General features: G+C 41.1%; 1 protein-coding gene across 3 annotated transcripts in view; it reads left to right on the forward strand.

Annotated features, from left to right (window-relative positions):
* Window positions 1-18,573, forward strand: part of LOC137648730 (oxysterol-binding protein-related protein 11-like) — a 65,335-nt gene that overhangs the window by 25,412 nt on the left and 21,350 nt on the right. For 2 of the 3 annotated variants that reach the window (XM_068381789.1, XM_068381790.1), the window contains exon 6: window positions 555-686. The exons of the other annotated variant lie outside the window; for it this stretch is intronic. In XM_068381789.1, the coding sequence (XP_068237890.1) occupies window positions 555-686 (132 nt within the window). The remainder of the gene's footprint in view (window positions 1-554; window positions 687-18,573) is intronic. 3 annotated transcript variants of the gene reach the window in all.

Consider the following 18,573-nt stretch of genomic DNA (forward strand, 5'->3'; position numbering starts at 1 on the left):
TTGTGTCTGGACAAAATATGTGGTTGTTAGATGATACCTACCTGAATATCCAGGTGAGTCTATTGGTGCAATAGTATTCTTCTTTTGTGAAAAATAGACTGAGACTGGAGATCATCTTTGACTGATAGAAGCATTTATATGATTGATGAGTTTATATGAAAGGTTAATGGAAAAATTTCAAATTTTAAGTTCTTTTGGGGTATTTTTTCAGTCATAAATTTATTGTACTAGGGATTATTCTGTGTTATGTGTTTGTTGATTGTTTTCTAATGTGTTTGACCTCAAGTGCTAAGTGTGCTAATTATGTATAAACATTTCGTATAAAATTATTTTGCGACTGTCATGCTTCCTTGTATCCTTGTTTTTATTTATGAGTGTTTCACAGTAATAGTGTCTTATCTACATGCAGTTCCTTCGTTTAAAACCAAATCCTTAAACTTGATTATTTTGCCTGTAATGATGCCTTTGGTGTGATGGTGTTTTCCTCCTTTCCTCCTCTTCCTGATGGTGGTGTGTCTTCTTCTTCTTCTGGCCTTGTGTGTGTCATTGGGAAGAGTGGGGAGTTTTAGTGGGCGTTCGTCCCCGCGTTGCTCCCCCCTTCTGGGGCGCTCCCCACGCTTCCACCGACGCACTGCTTCTGATGCCTCTACGGCTTCCATTCAGCGGCGACGCTCGTCTCCTACACCGTATGTACACATAGCATGTTGTGCACATAGTCTTATTTTCTGTCTTTAAGTTCCCTCTGACTACTGTATAGAAAAACTTAGCTCATGATCGATAGGAATATTTTATTTTTTTTTTATTTTTCATATCAATTCAAAATGCCATTCCCAATGAGATTGGAATTTTAAATATTTAACTTAGCCGGTGAATATATAATAGCTGCAACTCTGCGGCTCGACAGAAAACACACTCAAAAAACTCGCGAGCGATCGCTATACAGGTTGCGGGTGTGCCCACCAGCGCCAACTGTCGGCCAGATACCACTCTTGTATGTAAACAAAACCTCCAATTCTTCTCTGTCGACGTTGACGACAAGACGTATTCATACTCGCTGTAGAACCTGGAGTTTTCTTAACATATTTGGTGAAGTACTTCATTTTGGTTTGAGCTTTCGCAGTACAGGTGTTTTATCTTCAACTTAAATCTTGAACTCGTTTTTGGATAGATTTAATTTTTGATGACTTTGGATTGTTTTTTGGACTTTCCTTGACTTTTAAATGGCCGACCCTTCCCTCAGTACGGAAGTGTGTTTAGGCTTTTAGCAATTATCTTATCACGTTATAAATTAATTATAGATTTTCCTCTATATATTTTATATCAACCGCCTTTATTAGGCCTCTTCGATTAGCTTTCCATTTATAATAAACATCAAAATAAATTTTAATGATTTGTTTATATGCGACCTTTCCTGAGAGTAGGCGGTCCTAACTTGGAAACCGAAGTTAAACAACGTTGAGCCCTTTCAATCGTAAATAGCTTTTAAAGAGCTAATGATTTAAAACTTATTAAATGAATATTTTTTAATAGATATTTTATGAAAGATTTTCTTTGAATAGTCTTCGTACTGTTTCAAAGATGAACTAACGTTTAGTTTATTTATGCTACGCAGTTTGCGCTCTATCATTACGATAGAGAGAGAGAGTATCACGGTTTCACTTTGCAGAAAGAGTAAATCGATTCTGACGTTTTGTTCATTCTTCTTTCAAAGCTTAAATGTTTTAAATTCTATTTTAAAGGAACTTTTTAATTAAAAAACCTTTCAGTTTTTTCCTTTGGTCAAATAACCTGTTTTTTTGACGAAACGTAAGTGGGCTCTTCTCTTAGGTGCGAAATCAAGAGAGAGAGAGAGAGAGATAGAGACGGAGGGAGAGAGAGGAGAGAAAACGTTCCGATCTTTATCTCGTCCCAAGCGGGTAACGTTGTTCTCGAGTTACTCTCGTCCCTAGTCTCTGTACGGGGAGAAAGGATAAAACGTTTTTAGTTTTTTATTCTCGTCCCAAGGCAATGTACGGTGAGAGATTGAAAACGTAGTTTTGAATGAACTAGTGTTTAGTCTCTTCCCCAGCCACTGATTTTTTTATCTTAAAATATGTTTACTGTTTTTTGCTGGTATTAATGTGCTTACATTATACGACTGATTTCGCAATTACAACCTTTTGATGAGGGTAGAATTGCGTGCTTCAGGTAGAAATCAGTTTTATTCATACCTAATGTGAATTGTTAAAAAATTCGATTTCAGTGAAATAAGTGCAAAACAGAAAATCGTAGTGATAAAGTGATATTGCGCAAAGTGTTATCAGTGTTGCGACCGAGGGTTCGTCTGTTCGTGCCTGTCATTCGCCTAGTCCGGGACCTCTTGCAAGCTCCCAAGCCCAGGGGAGAAGTAATGTCGTACGACTTATGGGTTCGAGAGGCCTTGATCAGCGAACAGACGTTCCCTCTATGGTATCGGGTGTATCTTACCAAGATCATCCCTACCATAAGGCGAGAGAGACGATTTTCTCCTCGTCATCCGAAGGCTTTTCGCATAAGAAACCTTGGAACAAGGTTTCGAGGCCCTTTAAGCGAAAGTCAGTCCTTTCAGGACAGGTCCAGCGTCCTGGTTTTAACCATTAGGACAGCTCTGACCCTATGCAGTCATCGGAAGACTGCTCGCCGCCTAACAAAAGCCTAACACAGACTCCGAGAGTCTTTTTGTAGGCAAGGTTTTGCGGTCACAGACGTTACCCTCGTCTCTTACCGCAACCATTCCCGTTGATCCTAAATGGGTTGTACGGCAAGACATGCAGAATAAGCTTGCCTCCCTTATGGAAGACTATTCTGCCGATAAGTCCGTTGAGCCTAGCCGTTTATCTCATCGAGATCCTGGCCTTCAGCCACCCTAACGTTCCTTTGTGCGTCCTGTTGACGTTGGCGTAGCCAAGTCACGTCAGTCAGGTTGTTTAGAACCACACTCGATGCGGTCTCGTGTGGATTTTCAGCCACATTTGGACGTTAGGCCACTTGCTGATGCTCCTGTTGACGTTCAGGACGTTCGCTAACAATCGGAGTTGACTTGTTTTGACGCTGAGCGTCAACCTCCGCATTCTAGAGTTGTTTTGACTGCTCAGTCTAGGCGGTCAAAGCAGTCTCGAGTGGACGCTGTGCGTCCTCACGCACCTGTTGTTGTTGACAGTTCACAGACTGTCAAGCAGTTACATGACGTTGCGTCCTGGTCTCACGCACCTGTTGTTGTTGACAGTTCACAGACTGTCAAGCAGTTACATGACGTTGCGTCCTGGTCCGCTACTAATGCACCAGTGCGTGTGGACTCTGCTTGTAAAGCATTGCCACCACGGTAGTTCTCTCCCTTGCTTGAGACTCGGCTATTATCGGACAAGGTTCCTTCAGATGAGGAAGTTGCTGTTCCCCCTCCTACTGATATTCCCTTGAGGACTCTGTCAGACGGAGAGGAGCCTAAAGCTGCTTAGCCCTCTATGGACTTTAAATAAATCATGCTGATTTTTAAGGATCTTTGTCCGGATCTTTTTGTAACTGCTGCTCCTCGTTCGCCTAAACGTCAGAGCTTACACTAGGCCTAGCTACTTCGAAGCCGTTGTTTTATAAGCTAGTGCTCTCTCGCTCTTCTAAGAGAGCTTTACGTTTGCTAGGCGACTGGTTTATCACCAGGAGGAGTTTGGGGGAGACAGCCTTTGCTTTCCCTTCTTTTAAACTGGCTTATAGAGCGAGAGTCTGATATGACACGAGAGAAGTTCTCGGCTTGGGAGTTCCTGCCTCTGCCCAGATAGACTTCTCAAACCTCATAGACTCTCCCTGGCGCCTGGCCATGAGACGCTCCAAGATTTTACAGGTCGACTTCACAGCTATTTTCGAGCCTTTGAAGTTTTGCTGTACAATTTTGTCATGCATAAACAAGGCTTTCAGGGATGGCTCCAATGATCTGACAGCCACGTTCTCTGCAGGAACAAGTCCCTCAGGGATGGCTCCATGATTTGGCAGCCATGTTCACTGCAGGAGTACGTAAGAGGCATGTGCGCTCAATGTGTTCATTGTCAAGACAAACTTCACGATGAAGTCTACCAGGCTGTCTTGACAGCATTTATGGAAGGCGACTGGATGGTCTCTCTCGACCTTCAGGAGGCATACTTCCACATTCCTATACACCCGGATTCCCAACCGTTTCTGAGGTTTGTTTACAGGAATGTGGGGTACCAGTTTCGAGCCCTGTGCTTTGGCCTCAGTCCTGCGCCTCTCGTGTTTACGAGGCTCATGAGGAATGTGGCAAAATCCCTCCATCTATCGGGGATCCGAGCCTCCCTGTACTTGGACGACTGGCTTCTCAGAGCATCGTCCAGTCTTCACTGTCTGCAGGATCTACATTGGACGTTGCGTCTGGCCAGGGAGTTGGGACTTTTGGTCAACCTAAAAGTCCCAACTGATCCCATCCCAGATTATTCTATATTTGGGGATGGAGATTCGCAGTCAAGCCCTGCTCGAAGTCCAACTAATGCTGAAACGAAACGTTTATTCAGTCAGGAGTTGGAACAGTCTCGTAGGGACTCTCTCATCCCTGGAGCAGTTTGTCTCACTAGGGAGACTACACCTTCTGCCTCTCCGGTTCCATCTAGCCTTTCACTGGAACTAGGACAAGACATTAGAGACGGTATCATTCCCAGTCTCCGAACCAGTAAAGGCATGCCTGTAATGGTGGGACAGCAATATCAGTCTGAGAGAGGGACTATCCCTAGCAGTCAAGAACCCAAACCACGTGTTGTCCTCAGACGCGTCGGATTTGGGTTGGGGTGCGACCCTGGACGGTCGGGAATGCTCGGGTCTGTGGACCTCAAGTCAGAAGAGCATGCACATCAACGGCAAGGAGCTATTAGCAGTCCACTTGGCCTTGATGATATTAGAAGGCTTCTTCGAAACTTAGTGGTAGAGGCAACTCAGACAACACCACAACTTTGGCGTACATCTCCAAGCAAGGAGGCACACACTCCTTCACGCTGCTCGAGATCGCAAGGGACCTTCTCTTATGGTCAAGAATTCGAGGCATCTCCCTGTTGACGAGATTCATCCAGGGGGACTTGAACGTCTTGGCAGACTGTCTCAGTCGGAGGGGTCAGGTGATACCCACGGAATGGACCCTCCACAATGACGTGGGCAAGAGTCTTTGGGCTACTTGGGGTCAACCCACCATAGACCTCTTTGCCTCCTCGTTGACCAAAAGGTTACCAATCTATTGCTCTCCAGTCCTAGATACAGAAGCAATCTACATAGACACGTTTCTACTGGATTGGTCTTTTCTGGACTTATATGCATTCCCACCATTCAAGATAGTCAACAAGGTACTGCAGAAGTTCGCCTCTCACGAAGGGACAAGGTTGACGTTGGTTGCTACCCTCTGGCCCGCGAGAGAGTGGTGCACCGAGGTACTTCAATGGCTGGTAGACTTTCCAAGAAGTCTTCCTCTAACGGTAGATCTGTTACATCAGCCCCACGTAAAGAATGTCCATCAAAGCCTCCCCGCTCTTCGTCTGACTTCCTTCAGACTATCGAAAGACTCTCAAGAGCTAGAGGCTTTTCGAAGGAGGCAGCCAGTGCGATTGCAAGAGCTAGGAGAGCTTCTACCATTAGAGTATACCAGTCGAAGTGGGAAGTCTTTCGAGACTGGTGCAAGTCAGCATCTGTGTCCTCGTCCAGTACCTCTGTAGCCCAAATCGCAGATTTTCTTTTACGTCTGAGAAAGGTTCACTCCTTTTTAGCTCCCACGATTAAGGGCTACAGGAGCATGTTGGCTTCGGTCTTTCGACATAGAGGCTTAGATCTTTCCAACAATAAAGATCTTCAAGATCTCCTTAAGTCTTTCGAGACCTCTAAGGAACGTCGTTTGGCAACTCCTGGATGGAACTTAGACGTGGTCCTAAGGTTCCTCATGTCAGACAGGTTTGAGCCATTACATTCAGCCTCCCTGAAGGATCTCACCCTCAAGACACTTTTCCTAGTGTGCTTGGCTTCGGCTAAAAGGGTCAATGAACTTCATGCCTTCAGTAAGAACATCGGCTTTTCTACAGAAAAAAGCCACTTGTTCACTTCAACTTGGTTTCCTGGCCAAAAATGAACTGCCTTCTCGTCCTTGGCCTAAATCTTTTGATATTCCTTGCTTATCAGAGATCGTAGGCAACGAACTGGAAAGAGTATTATGTCCTGTTAGAGCTCTTAAGTTCGATTTAGCTCGTACTAAGTCATTACGAGGGAAATCTGAGGCATTATGGTGCTCAGTTAAGAAACCTTCATTGCCTATGTCAAAGAATGCTTTGTCATATTTTATCAGATTTTTTTAATACGAGAAGCTCATTCTCACTTGAATGAGAAAGACCGATGTTTGCTTAAGGTTAAGACGCACGAAGTTAGAGATATAGCAACCTCCGTGGCCTTCAAGCAAAATAAATCTCTGCAAAGTATTATGGACGCGACTTTTTGGAGAAGCAAGTCAGTGTTCGCGTCATTTTACTTAAAAGATGTCCAGACTCTTTACGAGGACTGCTACACACTGGGTCCATTCGTTGCAGCGAGTGCAGTAGTGGGTGAGGGTTCTACCACTACACTTCCCTAATTCCAATATCCTTTTAATCTGTCTCTTGAAATGTTTTTAATATTGTTTTATGGGTTGTTCGGAAGGCTAAGAAGCCTTTCGCATCCTGGTTGATTTGGCGGGTGGTCAAAGTCATTTCTTGAGAGCGCCCAGATTAGGGGTTTGATGAGGTCCTGTTGTATGGGTTGCAACCCTTGATACTTCAGCTCCTGGGAGTCTTTCAGCATCCTAAGAGGATCGCTGGGCTCCGTGAGGAAGACAGACTTACAAGGCAGAGTAATCGTCTAAGTCAACTTCCTTACCAGGTACCTATATATTTTGGTTTTGTTATATTGATAACTGTCAAAATGAAAAAACTCTTAGCTTATACGCTGTAAACATAATTAACTCTGGTCTCTACCCACCTCCTTGGGTGTGAATTAGCTATTATATATTCACCGGCTAAGTTAAATATTTAAAAATGATATTTTAATTATAAAATAAATTTTTGAATATACTTACCCGGTGAATATATAAATTAAATGACCCTCCCTTCCTCCCCAATAGAGACGCAGCGGGACGAGAAGAATTGAAGGTTTTGTTTACATACAAGAGTGGTATCTGGCCGACAGTTGGCGCTGGTGGGCACACCCGCAACCTTCATAGCGATCGCTCGCGAGTTTTTTGAGTGTGTTTTCTGTCGAGCCGCAGAGTTGCAGCTATTATATATTCACCGGGTAAGTATATTCAAAAATTTATTTTATAATTAAAATATCATTTTTTTAATTACATGGTAATATCACAGTAGTATTTGTGTATGCTAGTGGGGACTGTCTAGCAGTTTATTTTCATCAATTTTCTACTCTACCTTCTTCCAATTACCCTTTTTTTTTTTTTTTTTTTTTTTTTTTTTTTTGTAAACTTGATCACCGAGTGCTTGAAATGCTTTATCAGAACATTTCATTAATGGATATAATACCTGTAGTATGTGAATAATTGATTGGTAATTTTAGAGTGAAATAACTTTGAAGTTATACTATGTGGGCTACATGACTTTAGGTACATTATTATATATCATTTGTTTTGATCACAGCCCCATCAATCTTTCATATGCCCTACATTTGTGGTTCCAAAGGTTTCCACAACTATTGTTTATTGTCCAATGAGTCTGTATATTATGTAAGGTAAACTTGTAATGCATGCACCACCTGACCCCTGGTATATCTCAATCACTTGTCTAACTTTACGTAAACCTGCAGTGCCGTAAATGGATATGTTTCCCAGTTCATCCAGTGTATGTATTTAACTTTGCAGAAGGATCGTTAATCCAGTGTTCATTATTTAAGTTGCGTTAGTTTTATCAGTAAGTATAGTAATTGGTAGGCTTTACATTTAGCTAGTAATGACCTGTTGCTGATGTCCTCATCTTGAATTTCTGACTGAGTACAAGGGCTAACCTGGTAATTATTACGATTTTTATACTGTATATCTGCCTCATTTTTATTTTTTTCAGCATTTTTGTGCATATTTTTTAAAATATTTAACTTAGCCGGTGAATATATAATAGCTGCAACTCTGCGGCTCGACAGAAAACACACTCAAAAAACTCGCGAGCGATCGCTATGAAGGTTGCGGGTGTGCCCACCAGCGCCAACTGTCGGCCAGATACCACTCTTGCATGTAAACAAAACCTCCAATTCTTCTCTGTCGACGTTGACGACAAGACGTATCAATACTCGCTGTAGAACCTGGAGTTTTCTCAACATATTTGGTGAAGTACTTCATTTTGGTTTGAGCTTTCGCAGTGCAGGTGTTTTATCTTCATCTTAAATCTTGAACTCGTTTTTGGATAGATTTAATTTTTGATGACAAGAGAGAGAGTATGGACTTTCTTTGTCTTTTAAATGGCCGACCCTTCCCTTAGACGGAAGTGTGTTTTAGGCTTTTAGCAATTATCTTATCACGTTATAAATTAATTATAGATTTTCCTCTATATGTTTTATATCTCAACCGCCTTTATTAGGCCTCTTCGATTAGCTTTCCATTTATAATAAACATCAAAATAAATTTTAATGATTTGTTTATATGCGACCTTTCCTGAGAGTAGGCGGTCCTAACTTGGAAACCGAAGTTAAACAACGTTGAGCCCTTTTCAATCGTAAATAACTTTTACAGAGCTAATGATTTAAAACTTATTAAATGAAATATTTTTAGTAAATATTTTATGATAGTTTTTTTCTTCGTACTGTTTCAAAGATGAACTAACGTTTAGTTTATTTATGCTACGCAGTTTGCGCTCTATCGTTACGATAGAGAGAGAGAGTATCACGGTTTCACTTTGCAGAAAGAGTAAATCGATTCTGACGTTTTGTTCTTTTTTCTTTCAAAGCTTAAATGTTTTAAAGACTATTTTAAAGGAACTTTTAATTGAAAAACCTTTCAGTTTTTTCCTTTGGTCAAATAACCTGTTTATTGACGAAAGGTAAGTGGCCTCTTCTCTTCGGTGCGAAATCAAGAGAGAGAGAGAGAGAGATAGAGACGGAGAGAGAGAGAGGAGAGAGAACGTTCCGATCTTTATCTCGTCCCAAGCGAGTAACGTTGTTCTCGAGTTACTCTCGTCCCTAGTCTCTGTACGGGGAGAAAGGATAAAACGTTTTTAGTTTTTATTCTCGTCCCAAGGCACTGTACGGTGAGAGATTGAAAACGTAGTTTTGAATGAACTAGTGTTTAGTCTCTTCCCCAGCCACTGATTTTTTTTTTTTTATCTTAAAATATGTTTACTGTTTTTTGCTTGTATTAATGTGCTTACATTATACGACTGATTTCGCAATTACAACCTTTTGATGAGGGTAGAATTGCGTGCTTCAGGTAGAAATCAGTTTTATTCATACCTAATGTGAATTGTTAAAAAATTCGATTTCAGTGAAATAAGTGCAAAACAGAAAATCGTAGTGATAAAGTGATATTGCGCAAAGTGTTATCAGTGTTGCAACCGAGGGTTCGTCTGTTCGTGCCTGTCGTTCGCCTAGTCCGGGACCTCTTGCAAGCTCCCAAGCCCAGGGGAGAAGTAATGTCGTACGACTTATGGGTTCGAGAGGCCTTGATCAGCGAACAGACGTTCCCTCTATGGTATCAGGTGTATCTTACCAAGATCACCCCTACCATAAGGCGAGAGAGACGATTTTCTCCTTGTCATCCGAAGGCTTTTCGCATAAGAAACCGTGGAATAAGGTTTCGAGGCCCTTTAAGCGAAAGTCAGTCCTTTCAGGACAGGTCCAGCGTCCTGGTTTTGACTATTAAGACAGCTCTGACCCTATGCAGTCATCGGAAGACTGCTCGCCGCCTAACAAAAGCGTAACACAGACTCCAAGAGTCTTTTTGTAGGCAAGGTTTTGCGGTCACAGACGTTACCCTCGTCTCTTACCGCAACCATTCCCGTTGATCCTAAATGGGTTGTACGGCAAGACATGCAGAATAAGCTTGCCTCCCTTATGGAAGACTATTCTGCCGATAAGTCCATTGAGCCTAGCCGTTTATCTCATCGAGATCCTGGCCTTCAGCCACCCTAACGTTCCGTTGTGCGTCCTGTTGACGTTGGCGTAGCCAAGTCACGTCAGTCAGGTTGTTTAGAACCACACTCGATGCGGTCTCGTGTGGATTTTCAGCCACATTTGGACGTTAAGCCACTTGCTGATGCTCCTGTTGACGTTCAGGACGTTCGCCAACAATCGGAGTTGACTTGTTTTGACGCTGAGCGTCAACCTCCGCATTCTAGAGTTGTTTTGACTGCTCAGTCTAGGCGGTCAAAGCAGTCTCGAGTGGACGCTGTGCGTCCTCACGCACCTGTTGTTGTTGACAGTTCACAGACTGTCAAGCAGTTACATGACGTTGCGTCCTGGTCCGCTACTAATGCACTAGTGCGTGTGGACTCTGCTTGTAAAGCATTGCCACCACGGTAGGTCTCTCCCTTGCTTGAGACTCGGCTATTATCGGACAAGGTTCCTTCAGATGAGGAAGTTGCTGTTCCCCCTCCTACTGATATTCCCTTGAGGACTCTGTCAGACGGAGAGGAGCCTAAAGCTGCTTATCCCTCTATGGACTTTAAATAAATCATGCTGATTTTTAAGGATCTTTGTCCGGATCTTTTTGTAACTGCTGCTCCTCGTTCGCCTAAACGTCAGAGCTTACACTAGGCCTAGCTACTTCAAAGCCGTTGTTTTTAAGCTAGTGCTCTCTCGCTCTTCTAAGAGAGCTTTACGTTTGCTAGGCGACTGGTTTATCACCAGGAGGAGTTTGGGGGAGACAGCCTTTGCTTTCCCTTCTTTTAAACGGGCTTATAGAGCGAGAGTCTGATATGACACGAGAGAAGTTCTCGGCTTGGGAGTTCCTGCCTCTGCCCAGATAGACTTCTCAAACCTCATAGACTCTCCCTGGCGCCTGGCCATGAGACGCTCCAAGATTTTACAGGTCGACTTCACAGCTATTTTCGAGCCTTTGAAGTTTTGCTGTACAATTATGTCATGCATAAACAAGCCTTTCAGGGATGGCTCCAATGATCTGACAGCCACGTTCTCTGCAGGAACAAGTCCCTCAGGGATGGCTCCAATGATTTGGCAGCCATGTTCACTGCAGGAGTACGTAAGAGGCAAGTGCGCTCAATGTGTTCATTGTCAAGACAAACTTCACGATGAAGTCTACCAGGCTGTCTTGACAGCATTTATGGAAGGCGACTGGATGGTCTCTCTCGACCTTTAGGAGGCATACTTCCACATTCCTATACACCCGGATTCCCAACCGTTTCTGAGGTTTGTTTACAGGAATGTGGGGTACCAGTTTCGAGCCCTGTGCTTTGGCCTCAGTCCTGCGCCTCTCGTGTTTACGAGGCTCATGAGGAATGTGGCAAAATCCCTCCATCTATCGGGGATCCGAGCCTCCCTGTACTTGGACGACTGGCTTCTCAGAGCATCGTCCAGTCTTCGCTGTCTGCAGGATCTACATTGGACGTTGAGTCTGGCCAGGGAGTTGGGACTTTTGGTCAACCTAAAAGTCCCAACTGATCCCATCCCAGATTATTCTATATTTGGGGATGGAGATTCGCAGTCAAGCCCTGCTCGAAGTCCAACTAATGCTGAAACGAAACGTTTATTCAGTCAGGAGTTGGAACAGTCTCGTAGGGACTCTCATCCCTGGAGCAGTTTGTCTCACTAGGGAGACTACACCTTCTGCCTCTCCGGTTCCATCTAGCCTCTCACTGGAACTAGGACAAGACATTAGAGACGGTATCATTCCCAGTCTCTGAACCAGTAAAGGCATGCCTGAAATGGTGCGACAGCAATATCAGTCTGAGAGAGGGACTATCCCTAAGCAGTCAAGAACCCAAACCACGTGTTGTCCTCAGACTTGTCGGATTTGGGTTGGGGTGCGACCCTGGACGGTCGGGAATGCTCGGGTCTGTGGACCTCAAGTCAGAAGAGCATGCACATCAACGGCAAGGAGCTATTAGCAGTCCACTTGGCCTTGATGATATTAGAAAGCTTCTTCGAAACTTAGTGGTAGAGGCAACTCAGACAACACCACAACTTTGGCGTACATCTCCAAGCAAGGAGGCACACACTCCTTCATGCTGCTCGAGATCGCAAGGGACCTTCTCTTATGGTCAAGAATTCGAGGCATCTCCCTGTTGACAAGATTCATCCAGGGGGACTTGAACGTCTTGGCAGACTGTCTCAGTCGGAGGGGTCTGGTGATACCCACGGAATGGACCCTCCACAAGGACGTGGGCAAGAGTCTTTGGGCTACTTGGGGTCAACCCACCATAGACCTCTTTGCCTCCTCGTTGACCAAAAGGTTACCAATCTATTGCTCTCCAGTCCTAGATACAGAAGCAATCTACATAGACACGTTTCTACTGGATTGGTCTTTTCTGGACTTATATGCATTCCCACCATTCAAGATAGTCAACAAGGTACTGCAGAAGTTCGCCTCTCACGAAGGGACAAGGTTGACGTTGGTTGCTACCCTCTGGCCCGCGAGAGAGTGGTGCACCGAGGTACTTCAATGGCTGGTAGACTTTCCAAGAAGTCTTCCTCTAACGGTAGATCTGTTACGTCAGCCCCACGTAAAGAATGTCCATCAAAGCCTCCCCGCTCTTCGTCTGACTTCCTTCAGACTATCGAAAGACTCTCAAGAGCTAGAGGCTTTTCGAAGGAGGCAGCCAGTGCGATTGCAAGAGCTAGGAGAGCTTCTACCATTAGAGTACACCAGTCGAAGTGGGAAGTCTTTCGAGACTGGTGCAAGTCAGCATCTGTGTCCTCGTCCAGTACCTCTGTAGCCCAAATCGCAGATTTTCTTTTACATCTGAGAAAGGTTCACTCCCTTTCAGCTCCCACGATTAAGGGCTACAGGAGCATGTTGGCTTCGGTCTTTCGACATAGAGGCTTAGATCTTTCCAACAATAAAGATCTCCAAGATCTCCTTAAGTCTTTCGAGACCTCTAAGGAACGTCGTTTGGCAACTCCTGGATGGAACTTAGACGTGGTCCTAAGGTTCCTCATGTCAGACAGGTTTGAGCCATTACATTCAGCCTCCCTGAAGGATCTCACCCTCAAGACACTTTTCCTAGTGTGCTTGGCTTCGGCTAAAAGGGTCAGTGAACTTCATGCCTTCAGTAAGAACATCGGCTTTTCTACAGAAAAAAGCCACTTGTTCACTTCAACTTGGTTTCCTGGCCAAAAAATGAACTGCCTTCTCGTCCTTGGCCTAAATCTTTTGATATTCCTTGCTTATCAGAGATTGTAGGCAACGAACTGGAAAGAGTATTATGTCCTGTTAGAGCTCTTAAGTTCGATTTAGCTCGTACTAAGTCATTACGAGGGAAATCTGAGGCATTATGGTGCTCAGTTAAGAAACGTTCATTGCCTATGTCAAAGAATGCTTTGTCATATTTTATCAGATTTTTTTTTTTAATACGAGAAGCTCATTCTCACTTGAATGAGAAAGACCGATGTTTGCTTAAGGTTAAGACGCACGAAGTTAGAGATATAGCAACCTCCGTGGCCTTCAAGCAAAATAAATCTCTGCAAAGTATTATGGACGCGACTTTTTGGAGAAGCAAGTCAGTGTTCGCGTCATTTTACTTAAAAGATGTCCAGACTCTTTACGAGGACTGCTACACACTGGGTCCATTCGTTGCAGCGAGTGCAGTAGTGGGTGAGGGTTCTACCACTACACTTCCCTAATTCCAATATCCTTTTAATCTGTCTCTTGAAATGTTTTTAATATTGTTTTATGGGTTGTTCGGAAGGCTAAGAAGCCTTTCGCATCCTGGTTGATTTGGCGGGTGGTCAAAGTCATTTCTTGAGAGCGCCCAGATTAGGGGTTTGATGAGGTCCTGTTGTATGGGTTGCAACCCTTGATACTTCAGCTCCTGGGAGTCTTTCAGCATCCTAAGAGGATCGCTGGGCTCCGTGAGGAAGACAGACTTACAAGGCAGAGTAATCGTCTAAGTCAACTTCCTTACCAGGTACCTATATATTTTGGTTTTGTTATATTGATAACTGTCAAAATGAAAAAACTCTTAGCTTATACGCTGTAAACTTAATTAACTCTGGTCTCTACCCACCGCCTTGGGTGTGAATCAGCTATTATATATTCACCGGCTAAGTTAAATATTTAAAAATGATATTTTAATTATAAAATAAATTTTTGAATATACTTACCCGGTGAATATATAAATTAAATGACCCTCCCTTCCTCCCCAATAGAGACGCAGCGGGACGAGAAGAATTGAAGGTTTTGTTTACATGCAAGAGTGGTATCTGGCCGACAGTTGGCGCTGGTGGGCACACCCGCAACCTTCATAGCGATCGCTCGCGAGTTTTTTGAGTGTGTTTTCTGTCGAGCCGCAGAGTTGCAGCTATTATATATTCACCGGGTAAGTATATTCAAAAATTTATTTTATAATTAAAATATAATTTTTCATAATTTTATATTTTTTCTGTTGAAGGCTTCTAAAGTTTAGTGTTCACCACTAATTAACTAGTTCTTCTTTTAGCTTAGCCAACTTGTAAGTTTTTGTAGCTACACTACAACAAAGAATAAGTATAATGATGAGTTTTTTTTATAATTTTTGGTGGGAGATTATTTGATATATTTGGTTCTTAGTTTGTAATCATAATTATTTTGTGCTTCACTATTTTTTTTATTATTAATTTGTCTCATTGTCACTTTAGGCTGTTTTCTTATATTAAATTAATTATTTTCTGTTTTTTTTTATTAGTTTTCTATGCTTATTTTGAATGTTGCGCTGCTCAACAATGTTACATAATTCTTTATGAGTTGTTACTCTGTGGTATGTATGAATCCCCTTACAAATAATTATTTTTGTGTGGGTAATAGAAGTATCACACTATAACTTGTATTTTATGAATGTTAGCTGACAGGTTAACATTCTTTGTGGATATGTTTAGTTCTGTAATTTTGTGTTTGTTTTCTGCAAGAATTTATTGTCTTTCTGTATGCCTCAGTGTAGCTGTCAAGATCTCTCTTGTTAGCCATCTTTCTTGTGCAGTCTAGATAAGAGACCCTTATACCTTTTGTCATAGCTAGGTTTGCTCATCTATCCTCACCTCTGTGACATGCTTTGAGTAGTTGCCTCATTAGTACTTTTGCTTTGCAGAGAAATTATAGCATGTACAGGACAACACAGTTAAAGAGTACTACTACTTGACAGGTCTGCTTCTTATGTGTTAGTCTTTGTTAGCTAGGCCAGCAATAGTTGCCTTCGTTTGCAATTCTTAGTTATCCTAATACTGACAGTTTCAACCTTGTGATTAGTCATTCCAATTCATATAGTCTTGAAAAGCCCTGTACAGTATTGAGGTGGTCATCAATGGGTACAGTGTTTTACACCAGACTGAAGATGAAAAGGACATGCATGGACAGTTGGATGTATGGAATTTAGGCCACGTGACCTAGATTAGGACCAGGGAGACTATTCAGTGTCAATTAGAGTAAAACTATAGTTGCACTGTGAACTAAAAGCTAATAGAAGTTTAACAGCAAGAAGAAAGAATGTTGGAAGGGAGGTAAAATAGATGGCTAAAACATGTACGCAGCTTGGGCTGAAGGTACTTTGCAAGGGTCCTATAGTAGTGCCAACAATGCATTGCATTGACTTTGCTGATGGCTTTTCCTCCAGAAGACAATTGACGTGTAGCTAGAACTTCTTTGTAGCTTCACCTCTTTTGTTTTTTATCATGTGTAATGAAGATTACCTTCTGCTTTGTTCTTTGAAGGCAGGCTAAAGCTATCAGGATTCACTGGTGAGTGTTAAGAACTTGAGGACATATTCTTCTGCATGAAGCAAAGACAGAAGCAAGTCACTCTGAAATTGGTATTCTTTCGACAACTTGAAATTATTCTGAGAGCCCACAGTTGGTAAAGCAGAACAGGTAAAATTAGGAGACATCAAAGTCAGAAGTGTCTACGATGGTTATCTTTTAAAATGAATGGTATTTTATTGTCTAATTTTAGTACAGATCTCTAGTCATGACAGTCTACCTTTGCTTTTTTTTATTTTTATTCAAGAGATGTTTTTTGCAAATGGTTGGACTTGTTCGATTGAAACTGGAAGTTACTACAAGCCCTGTATTGTCTTAGGGGAAGGCATGGTCTTGATCTTCTTCCATTGGCCAGTATTTTGTATTTCCATGATTAATGTACTAATGTTTTCAACTTTAAATATGTGTACCATATACAAGCAGTTGGTTTATCCTTTCATAAACAAAGCTGTAAGCTATCAGAACCTTAGTTCATAGGTTACCTATTCTTATGGGCTTTCTTGAATAGTTTGGACATATGCAAATATTCAGCATTTTGATCTTCCGCCTAATACTGTAGCATTTCAAGCATAAATATTAGTGATGGGATTACAAATCGTCCTCCAAGCCTCATGAATCTTGCTACCTCATTTATAGGTTACATGAAAAGTTAAAAAGTTGATTGAGAAATCCTGAGGCCCTAGGCGATGCATGCGTTGTTACGCATTGTTACTTCTGTCTATTAGATTGACGAGTGTTGATCTTGGGCAACATTCAACACCCTAAATGTATGGCATATTGATAATTGAAAGGTTTGTATGGAAAATATAGTGTGGGCATTAAAAAGTTAGTTTCCCTATTCATACATGTTGATTTAAATTACTAAATAATGTGCAAGTAAATTACCTGTACAGGGACCTGAAAAAACACTTCAAGGTATTCTGTTTTACAAAATGTTTTTTAATATTCATTATGTATGCTTGCAGAAATATTTTGGGTAGGCAAATATTACTATATAGTTTTGAATTTTTTAAGAGATGTATTGATAGAGAAATTATATTTTCATCTCATTCTAAGAAAAGATTTCCCATCTTTTTCTCTGGAAATCAAGAGCTAAGTTTTTCTGATTTTTCCACCTGTATTATGTCCGGAGATATGCCTTAAAATTAATTTGTATTTTGTTAATTGGTAAAAGATGTTTGTTATTTTCTATTCTGCATTATCATAGGTAAATGCTTTATTTTGATATCTAGGATAGATTAAGTATTGTATTTTCATAAAAGCAGCTAGAGCCTCTGAGGCTGCATAAATATTTAATTGTTTATAAGTTTGACTTATTGCTCTCTAAGGTAAGTGTAAAGGCAATTTATTTCTAATTCATATAATAGGTTTACAGTAATTTCAATCTTCCTTTTTGTTCTTCAGACTGAAAATGTCATACTGCATGATTGTATAAAATACTATAGTTTTGATGTAGAGTTTATGCAAAGCAAGTACAGTAGTTATTATATAGTATAATAGTGTGTTGCATAATTTTTATGCAGTATACATATAAAGTAATTGTAATATTGTTAGATAATTGTTTTATGTGGGAAGAAATGGAATGCTTATTCATGAGTTAAGTGTTTTTGTAAGGTTATAAGATGGTTTCATACTTATTTTCAGATGTTTCTTTGTCATTCTTTTAGAAAATTTTCAGTAATGTTTCCCTCCTTTTTATGTAGCAAAAGTTATTGGTAATTGTATCTCTCTGGAAAGAAATTAATAAGTGGTTAATTCTGAATCACTCCAAAGAGGGAGAATGTAACCAATTTTATGCATGTAGTTACTGTATGTACACAAAAAAGTAAACATAAGTACAATGAGGGAAATTCATTAGCTATAAGTGTATTTAGATAATTGGCAAGGAAAATATAGATATGATTGTGTACGAGGGGAACTGAAGTTTGCATAAAATATACTTTGATGATTATAGCTGTTGTTAGTTCCGAATTTTGAAATTAATAAATGTGGTACTATTACATTTTCATTAAGAGAAGTTTGTGTGCGTATGTTCCTTCTATATAAAAACAATGAGTAGTAATAGGTAAATGATTAAGATGTCTCCAGAAGATTACACTTTTTTGATTGAGAAAAGCATGTACCATATTCAAGACACTTTATGGATATATTATTGAGAGCTATAGAACTCGTCAAAACAACCAGATTTTAAGATAGAAAAAAAAAATAATTTGCATAATCATTTATTAATTTTTGTTTAAAGAGCAATCATTTCTGTGATTTTGATTGACATAAATGCAAAATGAATTATTAGAAAGTGCTTAGAACCAAGGCTTTTGAGACATAAGGTCTAAGAGGGCTATGTTGTTGGTGGGAATAATTAAAGAGTTGCATGGAAGAGAGGTGCGTTAAGATATTTTAAGTTGTGGAGGCATCATAAGGAGGGTTGCTCTTTGTAGCCTTATAGAGAAAATAGGCTGTACATCATCATGAGAAAGGGTTTTTCACTAGGAGGTGGAATATTTGTAGCTTCTACATTACAGTATATAGATAGGGATACTTGGGGAATATTTTAGGTGTTGCCTCATTAATTGTCAACATCTTATGTATGGTACTAATCTTCATAGACATCAGGACCATAAATCTTTTATTTTGAAATTATTGGTAGGACCATAT

Source organism: Palaemon carinicauda, chromosome 10 (genome assembly GCF_036898095.1).
Source record: "Palaemon carinicauda isolate YSFRI2023 chromosome 10, ASM3689809v2, whole genome shotgun sequence".
NCBI lineage: Eukaryota > Metazoa > Arthropoda > Malacostraca > Decapoda > Palaemonidae > Palaemon > Palaemon carinicauda.